At 33.8% G+C, this 25,135-nt stretch overlaps 1 protein-coding gene across 2 annotated transcripts in view; it reads right to left on the minus strand.

Annotated features, from left to right (window-relative positions):
• Positions 1-232: 232 nt before the first annotated feature.
• The window catches only part of LOC150082588 (putative NADPH-dependent quinone oxidoreductase VAT1L), a 154,356-nt gene continuing 129,453 nt past the window's right edge, over positions 233-25,135 (minus strand). For both annotated transcript variants that reach the window (XM_090378704.1, XM_090378703.1), the window contains exons 8-10: positions 16,730-16,819; positions 10,572-10,677; positions 233-792 (exon numbers count right to left, since the gene is read on the minus strand). In XM_090378704.1, the coding sequence (XP_090234830.1) occupies positions 782-792; positions 10,572-10,677; positions 16,730-16,819 (207 nt within the window). In that variant the 3' untranslated portion in view covers positions 233-781. The remainder of the gene's footprint in view (positions 793-10,571; positions 10,678-16,729; positions 16,820-25,135) is intronic.

Raw genomic sequence — 25,135 nt, forward strand, 5'->3', positions numbered from 1 at the left:
CACTTCAATGCTGAAATTTTAAATTATTATCAACAGTTTAATGATATAAATAAAAAGTTCCTTTTTCAAAAACAGTTGTGTTTTTAAAAAGAGAAACTAAAGATGATCAATAATGTGATATTCTTGACATTTTTATACAGTGTTATTTTCTTTTTATATATAAAGAACAGAAACATTATAAATTAATTCTGCAAAAAGTTTTGTATACTTAGATTGCAAATCCTATGTATATAAATAAATAAAAGCTTACAATTAAATAAATGATGACTAACCAATCATGTTTCACTTGTTCTGTATAAATAACTAAATTTCACATTTCAGATTACTTTTTCATCAAGATGAAACATTGCATGGTCTTAAATGAGTATTTTATGTATATAAATGATTAACAGTGCATAGCTGACCTACCTAGAAAGTAATACTTAAGACACGTTTGTGTATTACTTGATAATTAAATTACTCTAGCAAACTGTAAATGAAATATTACTTAAATTAAGAAACAAAAATATTTTCTTTGGGCTATTAAAACTCTATGGGAGTTTCAGAATGTTTACAGTCATGAACTTACATCATACATAATTGTTTTCAAGGTATACCTGGAAACTAAAACACATTTATTACAACACTAAAGTCTTCATTGAGGCACACAAACAACAAAAACAAGTAATGCACCACATACACCAAGGGGGGAAAAATCCCACAGAAAAATATGTGTGGCTGGAAAATGCTGGAATATGAAAGCTTGCAACTTCTGTGGTGTTGGCATCTTCTTATATGAGACTTAGCTGGCAGCTGAAAGACAGCAAGTTCAGTCATATACTTATTAGTAGAAAAATTTCCTTCAGGATTCATAGTCTGTTTTTTTTAAAAAAAGTATTAAATAAATGATAATATTGTAACTTCTGATTTATAAAACTGAAGACACTTTTGAAAAAAAATATATAAGCAAAATAATCCACTTAATTTTTTTTTTTTTTATTCGCTCAGTGAAAATAAAAATATTCATTTTTATCTTTCTGTTACAGTATAAAAACTATTATCACTTTGGGATTTAAATGAAAAGTAAGAAATAAAAAGTATCATGTATGGATAGATTCCAAGCAGAATAAATGATTCCTCACTGTGACTTAACTTGTGTTAAGTGGGGGGAGAGATTAATCTGGTATGCTTAATTGCATATTTAAATATGTTTAATTAATAAATGAAATGATGAAACAGCAAATAAATAGTACTAAAAAACAGATAAACTAGTTTCTGATAAACTTTTTTTTTTTTTTTTTTTTTTTTCAAACAACTGCAATTTATTTATTTAGTTATTCCTTCCCTTTTGAGAAGTAAAATTCATCATCATTATCAGCCATTTTCAATCCACTGCAGGATGAAGGCTTCTCAAGAAACTTTCCAGTTCCTTCCATTTTGAGAAGTAAAACTCAAAATTAACTTATTTCAAAATTAGAAGTTTTAAAACAAAATTTAATTTTTCAGTTTATACACACTCCCTCTGCTTATATATGGACTGATCACATAAGAGCAGAGGAGTTCACAAGATGGAGGCTACAACAATATTATTGTATTTCATAGTGGATTAGTAAAATAGTAAAAAAAGAATGACTTGTATGCAGTTATGGCTTACTGTTTATTTAATTTGTAATGAAAATTTCCAGCACTTTAAGAAAACGGATGTAAATTGTGTAGCTTAAAGGACAAAATACAAATTAATAAAAGGTTCTGTTTTATACCTTTATTATCAATGCAATATATGACAGTGATGAAGGATACATTTGAACATAAAATGAGAAGGGCTATTAATGGGGTAATTTTAATTTCTCCAGTTAAACTATCTAGGAAAAACTTAGATAGCTTAATTTGACAGAGATTCAATCTAAATTCTCATCCTTTATCTAAATAAAGATTTTCCAATAAGACAAGCATGTTCAAAATAAGAATACAGCGGTGTATCATGATTCTTTTGTACCACCACTAAAGCTTGAAACAGTTGTATTAATAATAATAATAATAATAATAAAAAGTTATTAATCAATTCAAAATTTTTTAAATTTTGAAAAGGCTAAGAATAGAAAACTTGCTTCTTTTCTAAATGACAGAAATTCTTCTGGTCTCTTACCAAAACTGTTGGCCACAACTTCTGTCCACACATTTTTCCACCATTGTAACATCCTGATTGGTTCTGATGCCTACCCATCTAAAGATAAAGCTGACTTACTGGAATCTTACTTTTAACTCCTGAATCAATGATATTGGTAAATCTCTTCCTGCTAAACTAAACACACAATCACTTCTTAGCCTTTTTAATAAGATCAAAGTGTACACAAAACACATTGCCTTTAGCCAGCAGGTGGTTAATTGCTGGAACAAACTTCAATCTGTCATTGTGGAAATTGATAGGTTGAATAAATTTAAGGAGGAACTGGACAGGCATTTGGAGGGAATGGTGTGATTTTTTTTTTTTTGGCTGATGCTACATAAGCTCATACACTTGCTTTCTTGCATCACATGCCACTACTACTACATTCTATTCCTTGGTTTTCTGACAGAAAAACATTAGAAGAATCTAAGCAATCATGATACCAATTCCGGATATCATTTCTTCTTAAAATCAATGTTCAGAATTAATTCCTATTTTGTGTCACCTTTTTGCACTATCTTATTCCAATGGTGTTTTTTCCTGTGCATAGAAATTTACTCATATTCATCCGATTTCTATAAAGGTTGCCAAATTTTCATTCAATTATAAATGATCATCCCTTTAAATTATCGTTCCATTGCACCTCGACTCTTTCCAAAATAATGACACCAACTTTTATACTATCTTGAAACTTTCATTCTGATTAATGATCACAAACATGAATTCTATCACTGTTGATATCTTGGCTTATATTAATCGTCTTTGGACACAAATTCCATGAAAAGTTCGGAGAAATTCAGGCTTTTCTATAAAGCTTTTGATCTTGTTTGGCTTAAAAGGTCTTCTAAACAAGCTTCCATTTAATGATCTGCCTTCCATTTTTGCAAATGGGTAGACAGTTTTCTTTCTGACTATTTGCTGTGTGTGTGGTGGTAGATGGCTTGCTGTCTTCTAACTTCTCATGCAATGCTAGAGTTTCAAAAGCTTCTAATCTTTCACCCACTCTTTTTCTTCTATATATTAATGACCTTTTCTGCTGACTGGAAATCTTATCCATAGTTCTATAGATGCTACACTCTACCTTCTGATTTAGCAAATTCTGCCCTGTAGGAAAAGCAAAAATAACTTCTCATATCCACTGTCAATTCTTTAAATTCTGATCTCCAAGTAATTCTCTAGTAGAAAAAAAAAAACTGGTTACTTTCAATTCTCCTAAAACCAAGTGCTGCCTTATTTCCTAAAAACAAAAAAAAAAAAAAAAAAGTCTGCTGCTGTTATGCTTATCTTCAAAAAGACACTTAAATAATTTCTAGATTGTGTATCTTTAGTGAGGATCTGACATAACTTTTCTTTACATAAATATATCATAAATATCAATACCTCTGCATGGGGAGGGGAGACTATGCTTGCTTTTACTCTTAGAGTTGCTCTTTTTCTGAACAACTAGTAACTTGCTTGTCACAAATTTGCTTTAAAATTATCTATTTTTCCCATTTCTGGGGTGGTATAAAATTCAAAGGCACCAAATAATCATATATAATGACACTATATGCTGTATACTAGCAAATTTCTGTTACAGCATCATTCAATTTCATTATTAGATAAGTTATAGAATTTCTTAAAGTACCGATATGATTGGACTCAAGTTTGAATAGCAAAGCTTAATAAACAGTACTCACCTTAGATAATCTGCTGTTGTTACATGAAGTAGGATGGAAGAATGATTTTGAGGCTTAAGCGGTTTTGAATAATTTAGAATTTAAAAGTAAGTTAATTGGTAAGGATACGGAATTAAAAACGGAATTAAAATATGCTCAAGGAAGTAGAAGTGCACAACTTCGTCCCTGGTTGTCATTGAAGAATTAATTAAAAACTTTAAAATATGAAACCGGTGAAGCCAAAAGTCATAAACGACTGACTTTCATTTTTTAACGTCATCAGTTGGCAATACTAAAGTGAGAAGAGAATGCGTGTTTTAAAGACTTCTATGCTCCCGTGATGCTCTTTGTGACATGCGGGAATCTTTAAGTGCGTGAGATTCCAGACCAGGGAGAGGTTGGAGGATAGTTTCGCATTTATAACATTTAGTTTGGTGTGATGGCGACACCATTCTATAATAAGGTCTTCGTATTGAAAAATTTTGTAACTAGATTTTAATTTTACGATGGTAATGGTAGAATCAACTAAAGGGGTGTGGTTGTGGGAATGTACATGTAGTGTAAGTTCAGTACTGGATTGCCCTGTTTTAAAGCTGTTATAATGGTAATAAGCCTGTGTGCTAGAAGTTTTTGTGGAACCGTATTTGGTGGGGGTACTTCCGATGTAGCAGGCATTGTAATTTTGCTGACATTTAATTAAATATACAATATTATTCATACCATTTATTAGGTATTTATATGTTTCTTTGTATGTATTAAATAGTGACCCTAATTTGTTGTATGAAGAAAATATGTGTGATGTCAGTGCCTGCGAACACTTGACGGAACTGTCTAGCAAGATTACTGTGATAAGGGAAAATGAGGCGTGTGCTCCCTTTTGTGTTGTATTTGGATAAATTGTTGGTGTAATTCTTAGCGATGGAATTTATATGTTGGATTAATTGAAACGGATATTTCCTGGACATGAACTTTTTTGTAAGGTATTGTAATTCTAATAAAGAAATTAATTTACACACACTACAGCAAATCAGTATACGCAATAACATCCTTCCACATATGTTCGGCATAACCAAATTACACAAACCTGGCCACCCCCTAAGACCAATAGTTTCTTTTAGCAAATCTGCCTTTGCCAACCTATCCCCCTTTTTAGTAAAAATTATATCCCCCCCCTCACAAGATTCTCAAAATATAAAGTTAATAACACAAATCACATTAGAACAAATAAATACTGCCATAATTTCCATTTCCAGCGAAGACATCTTAGCGTCTTTCGATGTTGTTTCCTTATATACAAACGTACACTTGCCTTTTACACTACAAGCTTTACGAGAATTCCTATTGATGGCCAATACTTTAATCAAATCGCACCTCTCTCTCTCTCTCTCTCTCTCTCTCTCTCTCTCCATTAATAATATCTTAGAACTTACTTCATTCTTACTGGATGCTAGACATTTCCAGTTTCATAACCAAATACTTCAACAAATATTCGGCCTCCCCATGGGTCTAGGAATCTCTGCCCCCTTATCAGAGATTTATTTGGCAACCATAGAAAACCAAGCACTACAGCCTTACCCTTCAGGGATTAAACTATATATACGTTACTCTTAATAGGAAATAGAACTACATTTGATAATCTTTTTATTAAATTCAACTCAATACATGATAGATTAAAATATACACTCGAAACCAAATTAATTTTCTTAACTTCACAATTTGTAAAATAATAAGAGGAGTTTACCTCAATATAGTATGTAGAACACTTCTGTATGATACTCTCCAGAAATTAAAACGAAAAAATCGAAAACGTACATTAGAGTAAAAAATAAATAAATAAAAACCAATTTAACATGATTCAAATCAATTTAACACAATTAAAAAGAATCTCACGAAAATATTCAAAACGAGTTTCCTTCCTGAAGCTGACAATGCTTTGACCGTATGTCGTGATCACAGGAATGAAAATTACCAAATAGGATTGAACCTGAAACTTAGTGATTATTTGTCTTTGCACATGCGCGTAAAAGGTCCACACATCGGAGATCAAATATGACCATGACAGAATTCTCATGTAATTTAATTTATATGGTTTCTGCAATTAATAGTCGCATATAATTACTTCGAACATTAAGTATTTTGGCCTCGTTAAATAAAAAAGTATGTTTTTCGTTAATGGCATGAAAGGCTAATTCTGATGCTGCTGAACGAGAAGCACGAACTGAGGCTTCATATTGATTTACACAAATATTCAGAGAAAATCGGGTCAAACCTTGGTAAGAAGAGTCACAATCACCGCAAGAAATGTTGTATACCAGATCATTAATTTGTGTTGTGAACGCAGAAAGAACCGAGCAATTGTTCAGTATAGTGTGTAATTTCCGTATTGGCCTGGCCACAATTTTAAATTCGGTATCTTTAAAGAATCTATTAAGCTGTTTGTGCCACTGTTCAACATATGGGACAGAAATATTCTTTTTTGATATTACTATTGTTGGTTGGTGTAGTATTTTGTATCCTATCCTTAGCCTGTACCCTAATTCGGTTTATTGTGGCAAGGGGCTAAACCCTGTTTAAGAACCTGCTATTTAATATTTGTATTTCTGAGCCCAAAGCAGATTCTGTCGTTGAATATTTATAGGCATTTAGAAATTGATTAAAGATAATCGATCTTTTGTAGGTAAACGGGTGATAGCTATTATATAATGTAGAAGCATACCGGTGTTTGTAGGTTTTCGATAGATGCTAAATTGGATTTTATTCGAGTCCTGAGTAAGTGTGAAATTTAGAAAGTTTAATGACTTTGTATCCGTATCCTCCCTTTCCAATGTAAATTTGAGTCTAGAATGAATATTATTAAACGAATGTAATGTCATAAATGCAAAACTACCCTCCAACTTCTCCCCGGTCTGGAATCTCACGCACTTAAGATTCCCGCATGTCACAAAGAGCATCACGGGAGCATAGAAGTCTTTAAAACACGCATTCTCTTCTCACTTTAGTATTGCCAACTGATGACGTTAAAAAACGAAAGTCAGTCGTTTATGACTTTTGGCTTCACCAGTTTCATATTTTAAAGTTTTTAATTAATTCTTCAATGACAACCAGGGACGAAGTTGTGCACTTCTACTTCCTTGAGCATATTTTAATTCAGTTTTTAATTCCGTATCCTTACCAATTAACTTATTTTTAAATTCTAAATTATTCAAATCGCTTAAGCCTAAAAATCATTCTTCCATCCTACTTAATGTAACAACAGCAGATTATCTAAGGTGAGTACCGTTTATTAAGCTTTGCTATTCAAACTTCAGGCAATTTCATTATAAAACATTCAGACTTTGAATGTATAAATGTATTTCAAATACTCCACAATAAAATGCACATAAAACCCTATATCATTAGTCAGGAAACTGTAGTGACCTTGAAATATACTGCACTTAAAATAATCTGCTTAATTAATGGGCATATACCGAACTCAACTTTATTGTATGATTTATACTATCATCTCCAAGTTTTTATATATATAATTTATTTTTCATTACATTATAAAATTAACAGACAGCTCTTTTTCCAGAGACCTTTTTGTACTACCATAAATTTGAGCTTTGAGGCATTATAAAATCTTCAGAAGGTTTCAGTTAGCATTTGATAAATTTCTTTGCAGAATTTCTTCAAAGAAAACAAATTAAGTGTAGTTTCTTGTTCCACATTAGCATCTATCTTATGGTGGTAACATTATGATAATATTTAAGCACTGTAGACTCAAATGTCTTCTGGTTTTGAGAAATTTTTTCTGTAATATTGAGATACCGATTGGTTTCACCCCTGTCCACCAATTTTATAATGCAATGAAAAAGAAATTATATATATATAAAATAATCAATATATATCAATATTACAGAAAGAATTTGCACGTATATTACATATATGAGCAAACTTCGGAACTGTGTCTTGTGCAAGACATTTTTTTAAGGAATAAAATATGAAATATACCTCGATACATTCAGGTATGTATGCACGATAAGAAACTTTATTACTCTGGATTACTGGTTAAATGTTTTTCCAGTAAGCTTCATATTTTATTCCTTAAAAAAATGTCTTGCACAAGACAGTTCCGAAGTTTGCTCATATATGTACCAAGAACATGATTAAGAAATACCCACGTATCATTCACAGGACAGCTGTGACAATAGTCAAAATAGAATTGGGGAAAAGATTTAGGGAGAAATATCACCTTTTACAAAAAATACACCACTTTAAATTTGAACTCAAAAAAGAAATGTTGGTTGGTTGGTTGGTTGGTTGTTGGGTTTTATTGGTGCATTAGCAACTAAGGCTATAATGTGCCAAAACCAGGTGATATATAAAAATTTAAACTTTCATTGACCTAATTACTTAGGTCACCATGTCAATTTATACAATAACAAAGGTATAAAATGTAGAAAAGATAAATCGATAAAGAAATAACAATAACATGTCAATTTTAAATACAAGTAAAAACCTTTATTGATTTAAAATAGCTAAAAACAGCAGACACATTGTCATTGTTGGATAAAATCTGACTGAATGTATACGGCTCAGTCAGATGATTAAAAGCAGTAAAACGTATATTGCTAAAAACTGGACAGTCAATTAAAATGTGTCTGATTGATAAAATTGTGTCATAGGATTCACACATAGGAGGATCATCAGCCCTCAGCAAAAACGAATGCGTCAAATGACTATGTCCTATGCGGGTCCGGGCAAGAACAACTTCCTCCTTACAATTCCTGCGCAGACTAGACTGACACGGTTCAATTACAGGCTTTATACAATATAATTTATTCGTAGTCTGTCTATTCCACGAATCATGTCAGTCTAGTCTGCGCAGGAATCGTAAGGAGGAAGTTGTTCTTGCCCATTGGGAGTGTATCTTCTGGTGTATTATTTACCTGTAGTCTGTATAGGGGACTGACAGGCAGCGATTATTATTGGGAATTGCTGATTTAGCTGCGGTGTCAGCCAAATCATTTCCCCTAATCCCAATGTGGCTGGGAATCCAGCAAAAGAAAAAAAAAAAAAAAAGAGATGTTACCCACAGCTTGGTTTCAATTCGTGAATCACAATAACACATAAATTAAATCAACAGTTAATTTTATTAGATAGAGACATTCCAAGAAATGGGATTCATTTTCTAAGAAGGAAATCAGAACACAAAACGTCTGTTGTAAACATCTCCACACAATCATCCAGTTTAGAATATGGCTTTAATTTTGCTATAAGTTGTAATAACTACCCTATTAAAGATGCAATAATTGAGATACAAACCAAACTTGATAACCATCCAGACAGAAATTGGATTATTCATAAAACTAATGCCATTTTCAACTCTCAATTAACTAACAAGTTTAATATTAGTCAACAATGACTAGTTGATATATGGACATTAATGAAGAATCCCAACATCATAATACAGAAGGCAGATAAAGGGGAAAATGATGCATATTCTTTCAGATGCAATGACATATAGAATAAATGACACATTTAATATTAATAAACTTAAGAATAAATTATAAATTAGATGTGACATTAAGGAGACTTAGAAATAATAAGCAAATTTGTTTACGCACCCTTCAACAGATAGGCATACGCAACAATGGTCTTCCCACATTTTTAGTATCGTTAAATTGCATAAACAAGATTATCCTTTATGTCCCATTGTATCATCCAAACATTCTGCATATGCAAATTTATCAACGTTTCTTTAAAAATTATCTCACCTCTTATGAGGTTTTCCAGGTTTTGGGTATATAACACCAAACAAGCACACGAACCTATCACCTCCGTTATCACTTCAGATGTGATATTCTTGCATCCTTTGATGTCATTTCCTTATAAACGAATGTACATATAGAAGCTACATTACGAGCCTTAAAAGAATTATTAACCGTGGACGACACTTTGATAAAATGCACTTAAGTATTAATAGTATTTTAGAACTTGTGTCATTTCTTACTTAAAGCAAAACAGTTTCAGTTTCAAGGCAAAGTTTATGAACATGGCTTCCCTATGGGTCTGGGTATACCAGACCATTGTCAGAGATTTTTTTTTAGCTTCTATCAAACAGAAAGTACTTCAACCTTTTCCCTCTAACATCAAATTATATATGAGATATGCAGACAACATATTAACTTTTAATAGGTAATAAGAATTCCATCAATACACTACTCAATACATTTAACACAATACACGAATGACTTAAATTTACCCTTGAAACGGAAATAGGTAACTTCTATTCTCTTCACACAATGCTAATTGAGGACATAAATCGGAAGTTGCACATGCACAACTATTAGCTTGTTTATTAATATTAATCCATTCAGAACTATTCCCATCTTAATGATTTTAATTGAAAACCATGAAATAGAATGTACGTTCCCTTCTTCTCGTGCATATTTTAATTAATTATTTCAAATCCTTAATACATTCCAAATTGCAATCGTGTTTATAGCTATGATTATGTATAAATAAGGTTCTTATTCACATTAACTATGTGTCTTCTATAATCACATTACATCCAAGCGGATCATTCAAGAGGTGAGTGCCAAAAATTAAGCTACGCTATCTTAATACCTTAGTAAAATGTCACTTAAATGTTATAAACATCGAATTCCTAAAAATGAATTAAAAATACTTTCATGATTCAGACTGGCAACTCTTCACAAAGGCACAAACCAATATGGCCAATCCCAGTAACTTTCAAATTATCTCTAAAATTAGATAAAACTAACTTGGTGGAGGTGATTGTTCTTCCTTGTTTTCTTTATCAGTATCAGTACTTTCTCCTGATGTAATTCCTTTACCATCTTTAGCTTCTTTTTCTTTTCCAGTTTTAGCCTTGAAAGAAATTAGCATCATCATGATTAAAATCAATAAAATAAGTGAACAGAAGAATTAAAAAAAAAAAAAAAAAATACAACACTCCACATTTCAGCAGTTTTCTTCTTTAAAACTAAGTATTATTAGGCTTGTACAAAGTTATACAAGAAGGATATAACATTTTACTCTGATAAAATATTTCATTATATTTCAGCTCTAGTGTCTTATATAATGAGGGATTCTAATTTTCCAGATATTGACTGGACTATGTGGGTTGGTCACTCACACACTAGCAAGGCTTTTGTGGATTTATTGGATGATAGTTTTCTACAGCAGCATGTTCGGGAGACAACCAGAGGAAGGAATACTCTTGATCTGATTATCAGTAGTGATTCTTCATGCCTTAAGAATCTGCAGATAAAGGAACCACTAGGTGGCAGTGATCACAGTGTGCTGAAGTGGAATTTACTCAGAGAGGTAACTACCATCAGGAGTAAAGGGAAGGGTTGTTGCTTTCGTAAAGGTGACTATGGTGGTCTGAGAGAGTATTCAAATTCTATTCAGTGGGACCAACTGATGATGTTACCAACAGCAAATTCAAAATGGGAAGCATTCAAAGAATTAATCTTGGAAGCTACTATGCTTTTCATATCAACTAAGAAATATTGTTCAAGGTTTAGGCCTAAATGGATATCAGATGAACTAATGTGACATGTGGCAGAGAAGAAAAGTGCATGGGATACATATAAATTAAAAGATGGCATGCCTATGATAGATATAAGCTGGTCTGTAACCAAGTAGTAGTAGCAGCAGCAGCATGTGATGCAAGAAAGCAAGTATATGAGCTTATGCAGCATCAGCCAAAAAAAAAATATATATAAAAAATAAAAAAAATAACACCATTCCATCCAAATGCCTGTCCAAAGGAGGACAGGCAGGAAAAGGCAGATTACGAGAAATCTTTGGCAAAGGATGTAAATATGTTTGTTGTTGTTATTTGGTTTTTAGGAGCATTAGCAACTAAGGCCATATCGCTCCAGGAATATGCAGTGGTCATTCCCTGACCTTTCTGCATCCTCCGTATTTGGGTGGTCACTGGCTTGAACCCCGGTCTAATCAAGAAGCGTGTGCTACACACTGCTGCTCCTGCCCATCTGGCTATGGAGGCTCCCAAAGGATGTAAAGAAAAACAGCAAAGAGTTCTTTACTTATGTAAACTCTAGAAGGAAGTGGATGAATCAGATTGGTCCATTTGATATCGATGGTGCAACTGTTGATGATTCTGTTCAGGTAGCTAACAAAGTAAATGAGTATTCTGCATCTAAATTCACACACGAGGAGTTATTCAGGGAGGGGAATGCCAGAGGTGAATTAAACTCTGGCAGTGAGCAAGATGATTTTGTAATAACTGAGAGCAAAGTGGAGGAGAAATTGTTGAAGATAAGAAAGGCATCTGGGGTGAATGGGATCTATCCAGTTATATTAAAGGAGGCAGCAAAGGAAGTAAGCAAACCCTTAACCATAATTATGAGAGCTTCCTTGGACTCAGGGGAGGTGCCCATGGACTGGAGATGTGCAAATGTGATCCCAATTCACAAAGAAAGATCAAAGGGCAACACAAGCAATTACAGACCTGTTAGTTTAACTTCTGTTCCAGGGAAATTAATAGAGGCACTGGTTAAAGAAGCACTGCAGGATAATCTAGACAAGACTTCAGTTATAGCTCGGACACAGCATGGTTTTGTTAAGGGGAAGTCTTGTCTGACCAATTTGATTGGATACTATGATGTAGTCACAAAGGAACTGAAAAGAATAATTTTATATCATCATATATTTGGATTTTAGAAAGGCTTTTGATACTATTGCACACAGAAGACTGCTGCACAAATTGGAGCAGTGTGGCATTGGAGGCAAATTGCTGCTATGGATAAAGGGATGGTTGAGTGGAAGAAGGCAGAGTGGTAATCAATCGGCACTGCTTGCTCTTTGTGGACTAATGTTATTCATGGAGTCCCCCAGGGTTCAGTGTTGGGTCTATTGTTGTTTTCTGTATTTATTGATGATACTGATGATTGTATATCAGGCTTAATGTCCAAGTTTGCAGATGATATGAAGGTCGGCAGGGTTGTTAATGACAGTACGCTGCTGCAACAGGATCTAGAAAAGTTGAGCAGGTGGGCTGAGAAGTGGCAATTGAAGTTTAATGTTGACAAATGTAAAGTACTGCATAAGGGAAGCAGTAACCCCAGAGTAGCGTATCAACTTTGTGGTACTACACTGACAGTGGTAGAGAATGAAAAGGACCTGAGGTAATTGTTAGGCAGATATGAAGTTTTCTAAGCAGTTTAGATGGTCTGCAAGAGTAGCTCATGGTGTCTTGTCAATGATATACAGGAATTTTTCTAGCAGGGATAAGGAGATGATTATCCCCTTGTATAAGGCAATGGTCAGGCCACACCTTGAGTACTGTATACAGGTTTGGAGGCCTCATTTTAAGAAGGATGTTGAGCTGCTGGAATGAGTACAGAGAAGGGCAACAAGAATAGTGAATGGAACAAAGGGTTAATCTTACAAAGAAAGGCTTAAGTTTTGCAGATTAGTGTTTGGAGGCTAGGCACCTGTGAGGTGATCTGATTGAGGTGTATAAAGTCTTGAATGGTTTGAGCATGCTCAATGCTGATGGGATTCTTCTTTGCTCAGAATAATTGCCTGAGAGGGCATAAATTCAAATCGAGGAAAGACAGTTGTAAGATGTAAGATAGATGTGTGGAAGTTTGCCTTTAGGCAGCGGGTGGTTGATTACTGGAACAAACTTCCATCTGTCATTGTAGAAGTTGACAGCTTAAATAGATTCAAAGTAGAACTAGACAATCATTTGGAGTGAGTGGATGGGTGAAATGAGAAGGGTTCTTTTTTTTTTTTTTGGCTGATGCTATATAAGCTTGCTTTCTTGCATCGTGTGCCTTTACTAATGCTATTCATGCAGAAATAGAAATATAAAGTTCTCAACTGAACCACCTATAGCACTATGTAAACACATATTGCCATAAGCTGTATGAGTACTGATCTAAAGAAAAAGAATTTTTTTTTACGCCTATTTATACCACAAGAATGGTAAATATAGTCAAAGGAATTTACAAGTGAAAAAGTAAAAGAATATGGCATACTTTGTTGTACCACCTGAATCCAAACATGCAGCATGAGTAAATCTAATTCTATGCTGATACTCAGCTATCACCACTGGTAAAGATCCTTGGTAGCAATTATAGAATAATAATAACAAACTGATACTAGTATTACGAATAGTTTGTTTACCTGAAAACAATTACAGTTATAGGAAGGCTATTTTCCTAATATTAATATACAGCCAGAAGGAATAACAGTATGAATAAAGATACATAATAAAGAATAAAGATATAAAATACTATATGAATGCATTTCAAGTGATAAATGTGCATATTAAATGTGCATAATATTAAAGCAGAAAAACAATGGATAAACATGTATAAATCCCAATTAAATTATAAAGTAAAATAACTTTAAAATTATCCTTAAACATATTTACATAACACACACTAGTTTTTCTTAAAAATTCAGGTGACTTGTTCAGAAGATATTTAAGGATTCAATGTGTATTCTATATGTTCGATCACAATAAGGAAATGTGATATTAATCTCAAGGGCGTTTAATCAATTGAAGAAAACAGGAGGGAAAATATTCATCTTCAGAACTTGGAAATCAAATGAGGCTCATACTGAGTGATTATATACAAAAATATACCATAATATAAGTACCCAGTGGTTTAGCTGCATTGAAACTATTCTTTGTCATACCCTGAAATATTTCAGGACTAATTAGGGCTGTCCTTCACATGACAGAAGTTTAGTTAAAGATATTAAAAGTGGTTGAGTTGATGTTATAAATGTGTTGACTTTTTTTCTTCACTTATTAAAAAAAAAAAAAAAAGTATTTGTTGAGTATTCTATAAAACTGCAGGAAGAACATTAGTCCATACAACAGAAGTATATAGCCAAACAATGTACATGCTCATAATCATGGTGGTTATGGTTTTCTGCCATCAGTATACAACAAAAAGAAATAATTCATAATAATTTTAAAAGCCAATGAAAGCTTAGGCATTGTGCTACATAGTTCAATAAAATTTTAGATAAAAATTAAAATCTAATCAATGAAAATTTTGATTATAATAGTGAGGTTTATGTGGCCATGGATTGTGAATAATACCATTACAATTCATATTAAAATGAAATAAAGCAAAACAGAGTGTCCATATGAAATATTTACACTCTGAATCACTGTTAAAAGGGAATGAGAAGATGGGGTTTGCTTTATTAGGAAGAAAATATCCTACAGTTTGTGTTTCATCATTGTCATCATTAGTCTACTTCGACAAGTCCCTCTGGTCATCCAAAGAATATCAAGCTCTCTCCAAGTTTTCCTCAAGCACTGTTGCAACAGCATCAGTGATCATCTGCTGTAGCAACTGTGTGTACCTTTATGAAAAAGAAATTAAATAAATGCAAAAGGATTTTTTAAAGTAAAATGTCACTTAATGTTATAAACATCAAATTCCTAAAAATGAATTAAAAATGCTTTCATGAATTCAGACTGGAAACTCTTTACAATGGCACCAATTGATGGTCAATCCCAGTAACTTTAAAATTATCTCTAAAATTAAATAAAACTAACTTGGTGAAGGTGATTGTTCTTCCTTGTTTTCTTTATCAGTATCAGTACTTTCTCCTGGTACTTTGGTACACAACATTCTTGACATATCTCCACAGGAATTAGTCATGTGGAATTATGTCAGGAGAGCAAAAGGCCAAGGAATTGGACTCCATCTACTAATCAAGCAACACAGAAATGTTGCTACCTTGGTGCAACATTTCTGTATTGCTTGATTTTTAACCTTCTTTCTTCAATGTCAGAGGGCATCATCTAGCTCGAAAATCACTTCATTGAGGTTAGGCAACAGGAGAGCAATATGCTTTTGCAATATCTGTAAGCAATTCTTTTTTTTTTTTTTTTTTTTTTTATCCTACCATCAACAAAAAGAAAGAAACAGTCCCTACACATGGTTGTGCATGACTTTGCGAATAATATTTACCTTTGAGCTGTTACATTCCATTTCCTGAACTACATGATTTTCCTAGTTCAAATCTTAAGGTTGTGGCAAATGGCTCTCTCCGAGAAGGAAGGTAGCCTCATCAGTGAGTATCATACATCTTAGGAATCCACTGTCCTAATTTAGCCATTAAATACATAGCAATGTGATAGCTCATTGGGCTTGAGCACCTGTACAAGTTGAATCCTGTGTGTGCACAGGTCTTAAAGCACCTGTGTGGCATTTTGTTCACTGTTCAACATGGAATTAATCTGTAGTTCTCAGCTACACATGTACATATATCTGAGGACTACATACAAGTGATTCAACCCAATTTGGATCTGTTCCAAATGCAGGGCCAGTCCCAAAATTTGTGGGGCCCTGTTCAAGAATTACTTGAAGGTCTTGGGGTCCTGTGCAAAACTTTATATGGGGTGTTTTTGTAATAGTGATTTTTTAAAATTTTTTGTGCATTTGGGTCCCAACATTGTGCATATGCTTGCATGCCTGAATCCTGGCCTCTGTGAGATACTTCCATTTTCCATGAATTTCCTTTGGCATTCACATATTGAAAGTCTACTTGGTGGTGTCCTTCAGTATTTTCTCTGAAGTATTTTCACCTAAACACCTGATCTGGTCTCAAAAAACCACAACACATGCTGTGCTTTCTCTTAAGGGTGTTGTCAATTCCATTTGTTGGTTTTGAGGTTGCTCAACTACCTTTGTTCACCTGGAACAGAAAAAATGCCACTATTCGGAGGTTATATTTATTCCACGGAATAAAGATTTCATGTGGACACCCTGTATTGTATAATATATTTCATTACCAGGTGCACACATAGATGGGAAAACTCATTTGTGAGAGGGTTAACCAACTCCATGTGAATATTAAATATTTAAAAAAAAAACATAAACAAATGTTTCAACTATTAGCACATATATACCTGTGGTTTAGGCTTAGGTTCCATGCTTGGATCAAGAGTAATTTTTCCTACATTCTTTCTATCATGCAACTTCTGCATTGCTTCTGGAACCTAGAACAAGTGGAAAAAAGTAATTTTTTATTTATTCACTTTATTTTTTTTTTTGTTTCTGGAAAACATTTTTGGTTTTTTAAAATTTTCTACTGTGGTGTACTAATATTTCTTCTTTTCTTAATGGATTGCAGTAATTATTGTAAGTACAGTAGACTCTCAATTTTCTGGGATAGATGGTAAAAAACAAATCCCGGACAATCGATCCAAAAATAATTACAAAAGTCCCCGACATACGTAAGAGATACGTTCCAGGACTTACTTCGAGTTTTACGAACTCGGGAATGACTAGTAACATATTGCTACTATATTATTATTGACAAATCTGAATTCCGCACGATACTTGTTAATATTTGGCCATTTTCATACATCCTTATTATTTTAATTTTCCGATCCAAATCGATCACTTTCCTTTTCTTGATAAATTTACTAGTAGCGCTGTCATTTATTCTCTTAGTCGGCACCACGATAACAGTCAAAATGAAATTTTCTGAAAAGAACTTCACAGGGTTAAGGGAGAAACACACTATTATCACCTCACGCGAACTCACATTTTACTAAAGCACATTTCTGGAGGTCACTGCCATTAAAGAATTTGCACCTTCTGATTTATTGGGATTTTCTTTAGTGCATCTAATTATAAACGGGTAGTAAACTTGATCTTATTGCATTTGCGATAATACCGATAGTTGGAATTGTGTGGGTTTTTACATTATTATGGTGAAATGTGTCCCCTTCACTGAAATCTTCAATCATATAAAAAAAAAAAAGAAAACCATAAATAAATTGTAAGAATCTTCTCTTCTTTCCTATTTTTTTGCTTGTTACTCCGTATTTCACTTGTGCAATTTGTGCATGCCATGATTGTCGTTATTGATTGCTTATTTTATTTATTTATTATTTTTGTTTGTTTTAAATTTAACAATCCTAAACAAAAAAAAAATAAGAACGAAAAAAATTTATGTAAAACCTTAGTTGCGTAAGTTGGGGACTTACTGTATTGAAAAATGTTCAACAACCTAGGTAAAAAATATGCTGATAGATAAAAAACCAAAAAACCTACCATGCACTACTTGCGTGTCCAATACGATGCTTCCCTTTATTTTTTGCGATGTTGATTTTAAGTCTAATAGCTTTCCTATATTTTTTATGATGTTGATTTTATATCTAATAGCTTCTCTTTATTTTTAACGATGTTGCATATGGTTTGGTCACCAACATTACATTATAATGGTTCCTTAGAGATTTAACGGATGCACAATTTTCGAACTTTTGAATAATTTCAAGTTTTTGTTTAACTGAAAATGCAACTCTTTTGCGTTTATCCATCATTTTTGCGATTGCTAAAAAAAAAAAAAAAAAAAATTACCATAAAAAAATTCTGACATCCCTGACATAAATAATGAAACAAAACTTGTCCTTTTGCACTGCAACGGAACACAACAATCGACAAGACACTAAACAAATTAAACATTTGGCCTATTTTTTTTTTTTTTTTTTTTTTGAGCTGCGCGTGTGAAGACAGCGGGGGTTGCAAGATAATAGGTACACTAATCTCCCAATGACAACTTATAACACCACTTCTTGTTGCTTATTTACAACTTGCAAAACATCTGTTTATACCTATTCTAGTTATTACTTGAATTTTTTTATTTCTGGTTGATTTTTTTTTTTTTTTTTTTAATTTGGAGTCTTGAAGTGGCCCGGTTAATCCGCTTCCCAGTTAATCAAGAGTCTGCTGTACTTTTAAATTTTTAACAGAAAACTTAAAATATTTAAAAATACTGTTTTTACACATTTTTTTAAAAACAAACAAAAAAATAATACTATACAGTCAGTCAGAAAATATAATCACAAAACTAGAAGCCACTTTCATTTTCCAGTTCAGAGAACTGTTAAGAGTGCAACCTTTAAAATGTACATTTTCACACATATTAATATGTTTTTTTCAAACAAATAAAGGAATAAACAGATAAATATAATCAAAGAAAGAAACCATATTACACTAATAATAATGGAGTCAAAAAGACACATTTTGTACAACAATTAAATATAAAACAAAGAGGGAACTACTTTCTGTAGCAAATGCCTCTGCCACACATAGACTGATACATGAATTTCAAACTGCATGTCTGAGCAACACGTTGTTTACAAGATGCTGAAAGCAAAACTAGCATGTTGCAGTGAAAGGTGGAAACAGTAAATAATTGTGTGGAACTTGACATGTTCTTTGTATATTTACTTCTAATAAATTCCTACACTTCCAATCTCAAATAATAGTTTGACTATATTATTTATTATTATTATTGGCCATATGGTGCAAGGAAGCCTGAGGTTTATGCTGCACCAGCAAAAAAAAAAAAAAAAAAAATTTCTGAATTACCGAGAGAGAGAGAAAACAATCAGAAGTAGAATGGAATCACCAAGAAAGGAAGAATAATGATATCCAGCTCAGGACACTGGGTGTGCCAAGCCCATACTCACCAGATGTGAGCCCCAGTTTTAATTAAATTAATGTGCAAGAGATATTTTCAAAGGACATCCATCAAGGCCTCTGTGATTAGCGAAGGTTAACTGTTATTCTTCTAGTGAACAATTTGTCATTACCATAACTTTACGAAATATAGTTGGCAAGAAAGAATCACTAATTTTTATTAGATGACAAATACAAGGAAAGCAAAATACAAATACATGCTGCTTCTCAGTGTATTCTCCTTGCATCTGTATACATGGTTCTAAATGATGAATCCACTGTTTGTATGCATCTGAGTACTGTGATAGCAAAGACATTTTGAATGTAGAAAATTGATGTTCTCAAACTTTCTATCTTGTGATATTTCTATTCCTGGAAATAACAAATTTACATGGTACTAAATCAAGCATATATGGTAAATGTGAAAATCATTCAATATAGGGTTATACAGGAAGTTAGAGGCCACACTGAGGTCATGTTATTGTATAAGAGGAACTCATTTTTCATGTTCAATGTTTCAGAGCAATAGAAGGGAGTTGTGAAGAATTTTGGTACTATTGTAATCTACATAGTGATTTCTTAACTAGAGGATATGCAAGTATATATCACTTGCCAACACCTTGTCATTTTTAGATGATTATGAAGAATATGCACAGAAGCAATAAAAATATAATGTGGATTGCAACCTCTTGCACTGTCATGCAACTGTTTGAACATACACTGTATGATGACTGTCTGTTGCTGTGTTTTGGTTGTTCTATTTATTATTTGTTTTTTTTTTTTTAGGAGCATTAGCAACTAAAGCCATATTGCTCCGAGAATATGTGGTGGTCATTCCCTGACCTTTCCACATCCTCCGTATTTGGTGGTGACGGGCTTGAACCCCAGTCTAGTCAAGAAGCGTGTGCTACGCACTGCTGCTCCTTCCCACCTGGCTATGGAGGCACCTTTGGTTGTTCTGGATACAATTCATTTTCATCACAGTCTCTCACAGAATGCTTGGCACCACCACCACAAACTGTTCTTTCTGTAGAACTATACTCTCTACAAGTTCAATGAATTTCAGCTGCATTTTCTTTTTCACATAAAGAATTTTATAAACACACGTTTCAATTTGAATTTATGCCCCCTCAGGAGCAGAATCTGAGCAAGAGGAAGAATCCCACCAGTGTTAAGCTTGCTCAAACCATTCCCAGCCTTATACACCTCAATCAGATCACCATACTGGTGCCACATCTTCAGACTTTGATTTGCAGAACTTAAGCTTTTCTTGATAATAGCAACCCTTTGTTCCACTCACTAATCTTGTTGCCCTTCTCTGTACTCATTCCAGCAGCTCTACATCTTTCCTAAAATGATGCCTCCAGATCTGTATGCAGTACTGAAGGTACGGCCTGACCACTGCCTTTTACAAGGTGATAATCACCTCTTTATCCCTGCTAGCAAAATTCCTAAATAGCATTGACAAGACCCCAGTGCCTTTTTTCACTTCTCAGAAAACTTCATAACTGACTGCACAATTACCACCAGGTCATTTTCATTCTTCACTACCCTGAGCGTTGTACCACACAGTTGATATATTACTGTGGGGTTATTGGTACTCATATACAGCACTTTGCATTTGTCAATGTTAAACTTCAATTACCACCTCTCAGCCCATCTGCTCAACTTTTCCAGATCCTGTTGCAGTAGCATACTGTCCTTAGCAACCCTATCAATCTTCGTATCATCTGAAAACTTGGACATTAAGCCTGATATCCCTTTATCAATATCATTCATAAATACAGAAAATAGCAATGGGCCCAACACAGACCCTGGGGCTGGTTGGTTGTTTTAGGATTTTATGACGCATTAGCATCTAAGGCTATAATGCGCCAAGTCAAAAAGGTGTAAAATATAAAAGTATATAAAGCATAAAACGATAAAAACATTCTAGATAAAGTTATTTAGATTAATAAGTTGTAAAAACTTAAATATTGCTGACATGTCATTGTCTGATAAAATCTGTCTGAGCGTATAAGGCTCAGACAGATGGCTAAAACATAAACGACGATCATTATAAAAATACATAAAAATACGGACATTCAATTGAAATATGACGGACTGTTAAAATAGTGTGACGATTTCTACACATAGGACGATCATTTGCCCTCAGCAGATAGCAATGTGTCAAGTGACAATGTCCTATGCAGAGCCGAGATAGAACAACTTCCTCTTTTCGGTTCTAGCGCAGACTAGACTGCCATTGTTCAATTACAGGCTTAATCTCATATAATTTATTTGCAGCCTGTCCATGCCATGAGTGTCACCATTGGGAAACCAGTTTCTTTCAAATCAGACCCAGAGGAACACCACCAATCCACAAAGAGCAGTGTCCATTGATTACCACTCTCTGTCTTCTCCCATTCAACCATCCCTTTATCCATAGCAGCAACTTGCCCTTAATGCTATACTGCTCCAACTTGTACAGTAGTTTTCCATATGCTTTCCTAAAATCCAAGTAGATGATATCAAAATTATTTTTTGTATCCAGTTCCTTTGTGACCACATCATAGGATCCAATCAAATTGGTCAGACAAGACTTCCCCTTAACAAACCCATGCTGTGTCTGAACTATAACTACAGTCTTACCTAGATGATCCTGTGGTGCTTCTTTAACCAGCAATTCTATTATTTTCTCCAGAATAAAAGTTAAACTAACAGGCCTGTAATTAACTGCGTCACTTTCGATACCCCTTTCCCCTTTGTGAATTGGGGATACAGTCTGTCCTCGTATAGCACGATAGTTGTGTTCCTAGAAACCCTCGTGCAATGCAAAATCGTGCAATATAAACAACAGGCCCTATGGGAAAAGTGGGGTTAGGTGCCGACCTCCCAAGATTGAACACACATTTGGAACCAAAACATTACCAAACACAATAAATAATCAGGTAATTTTAATCGTTATAAAATACTTACGTGTTTTATAACGATTAAAATACGTAATAAAAAATATAATATATTTTTTATTATAATATAATAAAAAATAAATATTTTTTATTATATTATAATAAAAAATAAATATTTTTTATTATTTATTATATTATAATAAAGTATTTTTAGTATTTTTTAATACTAAAAAGTATTTTTTACGAATAAAATACGTATTTTATTCGTAAAAAATTTATTATATTACATAAAATAGTCGTAATAAAATGCTTACGTATTTTATTACGACTATTACGTAATAAAATATTGCTAATGCTTTTGCTTCTATCGTAAGCAAACTTGTTTTTTTGTTTGATTTTCTATCCAAACAGATGACAGCCGTTCCATCCCTTCCAATTCTTGTGTCTTAATCTAATGGATTTTAATTACACTTTGAGTTGTTCCCGCTATGAAAGCTGTTTTTTTCTCCGCATTCTTTGTAATTCTCGGCGTTGCCTCATTTAGGTCTGTAGCACGTGCAATATCACATGGTCTTTCATTTCGCTCAAAGCGTTTCACAATTTCTTATTTTTTTTTCTCTATCGACAGAGGCGGACTGACCATAAGCCTTACCCGGGAAATCCCGGAGGCCGGTGTGATTTTGGCCATAAACCGTAGTATGAGGCCACTATAAATTTTCCCGGGTAAGAATTTTTGATCCAGTCCGCCTCTGTTTATCGATGTTTTGCTTTTATTTTTCTCTCTGAATATGCAGTGTCTTCGCCAGGACGCTTCCTTTTCACACCTTTTAAGTATTTTACTAATTTTTAGGGAATAAAGCGCAATTACAAAACGAGGAGGCACGCTTGATACACATAAACAAAGCTGAGCGCATGTAGCAACACCGTAAAGGCCGAGATACATTATTAACACCCCACATTTTACTAAAGCACATTTCTGGGGGTTACTACCATAAAACAATAAAAACAATTTCCAGTTTCGTTTCTGCTAGTGGAATCTGTTATAAACTGGTAGTCAACTCCATCTAATTGCATTTGCGATTATATCGATAGCTGGAATTGTGTTGGTTTTCACGTTATTATGGTGAAATGTGTTTCCCCTTCACTGATGTAAATCACATAAATACATTTTCAGAACCTTCTTCATTCCTATCGTGTTGCGTTCAGTTGGGGGTGATTCCGCATTCGACTGCCATTTCTTGTAAACACACAGGCGAATCGTGCATAAGCGAATTCGGTTCGTGTTATATAAGATAACGTTCCCCTATTTATAAATCATGTATGATCGAATTCGTGTAATGTAAACATGTGTTATACGAGGACCGACTGTATATTTGCACATCTCCAGTCTGTGGGGTTCTCCCCTGTGTCCAAGAATGCCCTCATAATCATGGCTAAGGGCCTGCTTACTTCCTTTGCTGTCTCCCTTAATATAACTGGATAGAATCCATCCATCCCAGATAACTTCAATGTCTCCTCCACTTTGCTCTCAGTTATTACAAAATCCTTTAGCTCCCCCTTAGTTTGATAAAATTTTGGCATTCTCCTCCCTTAATAAATCCCCATGTGTGAATGTAGATGCAAAATACTCATTCAGTTTGTCAGCTATCTGAGACAGACTCATCAACAATTGAACCATTGATATCAAGTGGACCAATCTGATTCGTCTTCTTCCTTCTAGAGCTCACATAAGTAAAGAAGCTTTTACTGTTTTTCTTTATATACTTTGTGAGTCGATTTGCCATAATCTGCTTTGCTTGCCTAACCTCCTTTGTGAGTTGATTACAGACTGATCTTATATCTACCAAAGGCATCTGTGTCTCCTGATAATTTATACACATTCCATGCATTTTTCTTCTCTGTCATGAGTCTCATCAGTTTATCTGATTATGAGAAGTCCCCACAAAGAAAAGCAGCAAAGACTTCTTTATTTATATTAACAGTAGAAGGAAGGGGTTGAAGCACATTGGTTCACTAGATATGAATGAATTAACTGTTGATGATCCTGCTAAGGTTGTGGAAAAACTAGATGGGTATTTTGTATCTACATTCACACTGAGGAATTTTTTGGGATGGGGATGCCAGAAGTGAGTCAAAATCTAGCAGGGAGCTGAATGATTCTGTGATAACTGAGAGGGAAGTGGAAGAGAAATTGTTAAAGATAAACATAAAAAAAAAAGACATCTGGGGTGAGGGGTACCAATCTAGTTATATTAATAAAGGCAGCAAAGGATATAAGCAAACCTTTAGCCATGAATATGACAGCATCCCTGAATTCAGGCAAGGTCCCTATTAACCAGAGATGTGCAAATGTATCCCCAATTCATAAAGGAGAATCAAAGGAAGACATGAGTAATTACAGGCCTGTTAGCTTGACTTCTGTTCCAGGGAAAATAATGGAGTCAATGGTTAAAGAGGTAATTCAGGATCATCTAGACAGGAATGCAGTTGTACTGCAGTCAAAGTATGGATTTGTTAAGGGGCAATCTTGTCTGATCAATCATACTGGATACTATGACACAGTAACAAAGGAACTTAATGCAAAAAATAATCTCAACATCACATAGATTCCAGAAAAGCTTTTGATACCACTGCACATAAAAAGCTTACAAACTGGAGCAGTGTAGCATTAAGTGATGCTACACTGCTCCAGTGTAGCATCAAGTGATGATTGACTGTGAGAAGACAGAGGCCAGTTATTAATGAGCACTGCTCTTTTTTCACTAATGTTATTAGCAGAGTACTCCAAGGTTCCATGCTGGGTCCATTGTTTTTTTTTTTTTTTCTATATTTATTAATGATATAGATGAAGGCATATTGGGCTTAATGTCTAAGATTACAGATGACATGTAGGATGGCAGGATAGTTAATCTCAGTAATCAGGGTATACTATTGCAACAAATATAGACAAATTAG

The sequence above is a fragment of the Mastigoproctus giganteus genome, chromosome 7 (genome assembly GCF_048544385.1).
Source record: "Mastigoproctus giganteus isolate SK-2022 chromosome 7, ASM4854438v1, whole genome shotgun sequence".
Classification (NCBI taxonomy): domain Eukaryota; kingdom Metazoa; phylum Arthropoda; class Arachnida; order Uropygi; family Thelyphonidae; genus Mastigoproctus; species Mastigoproctus giganteus.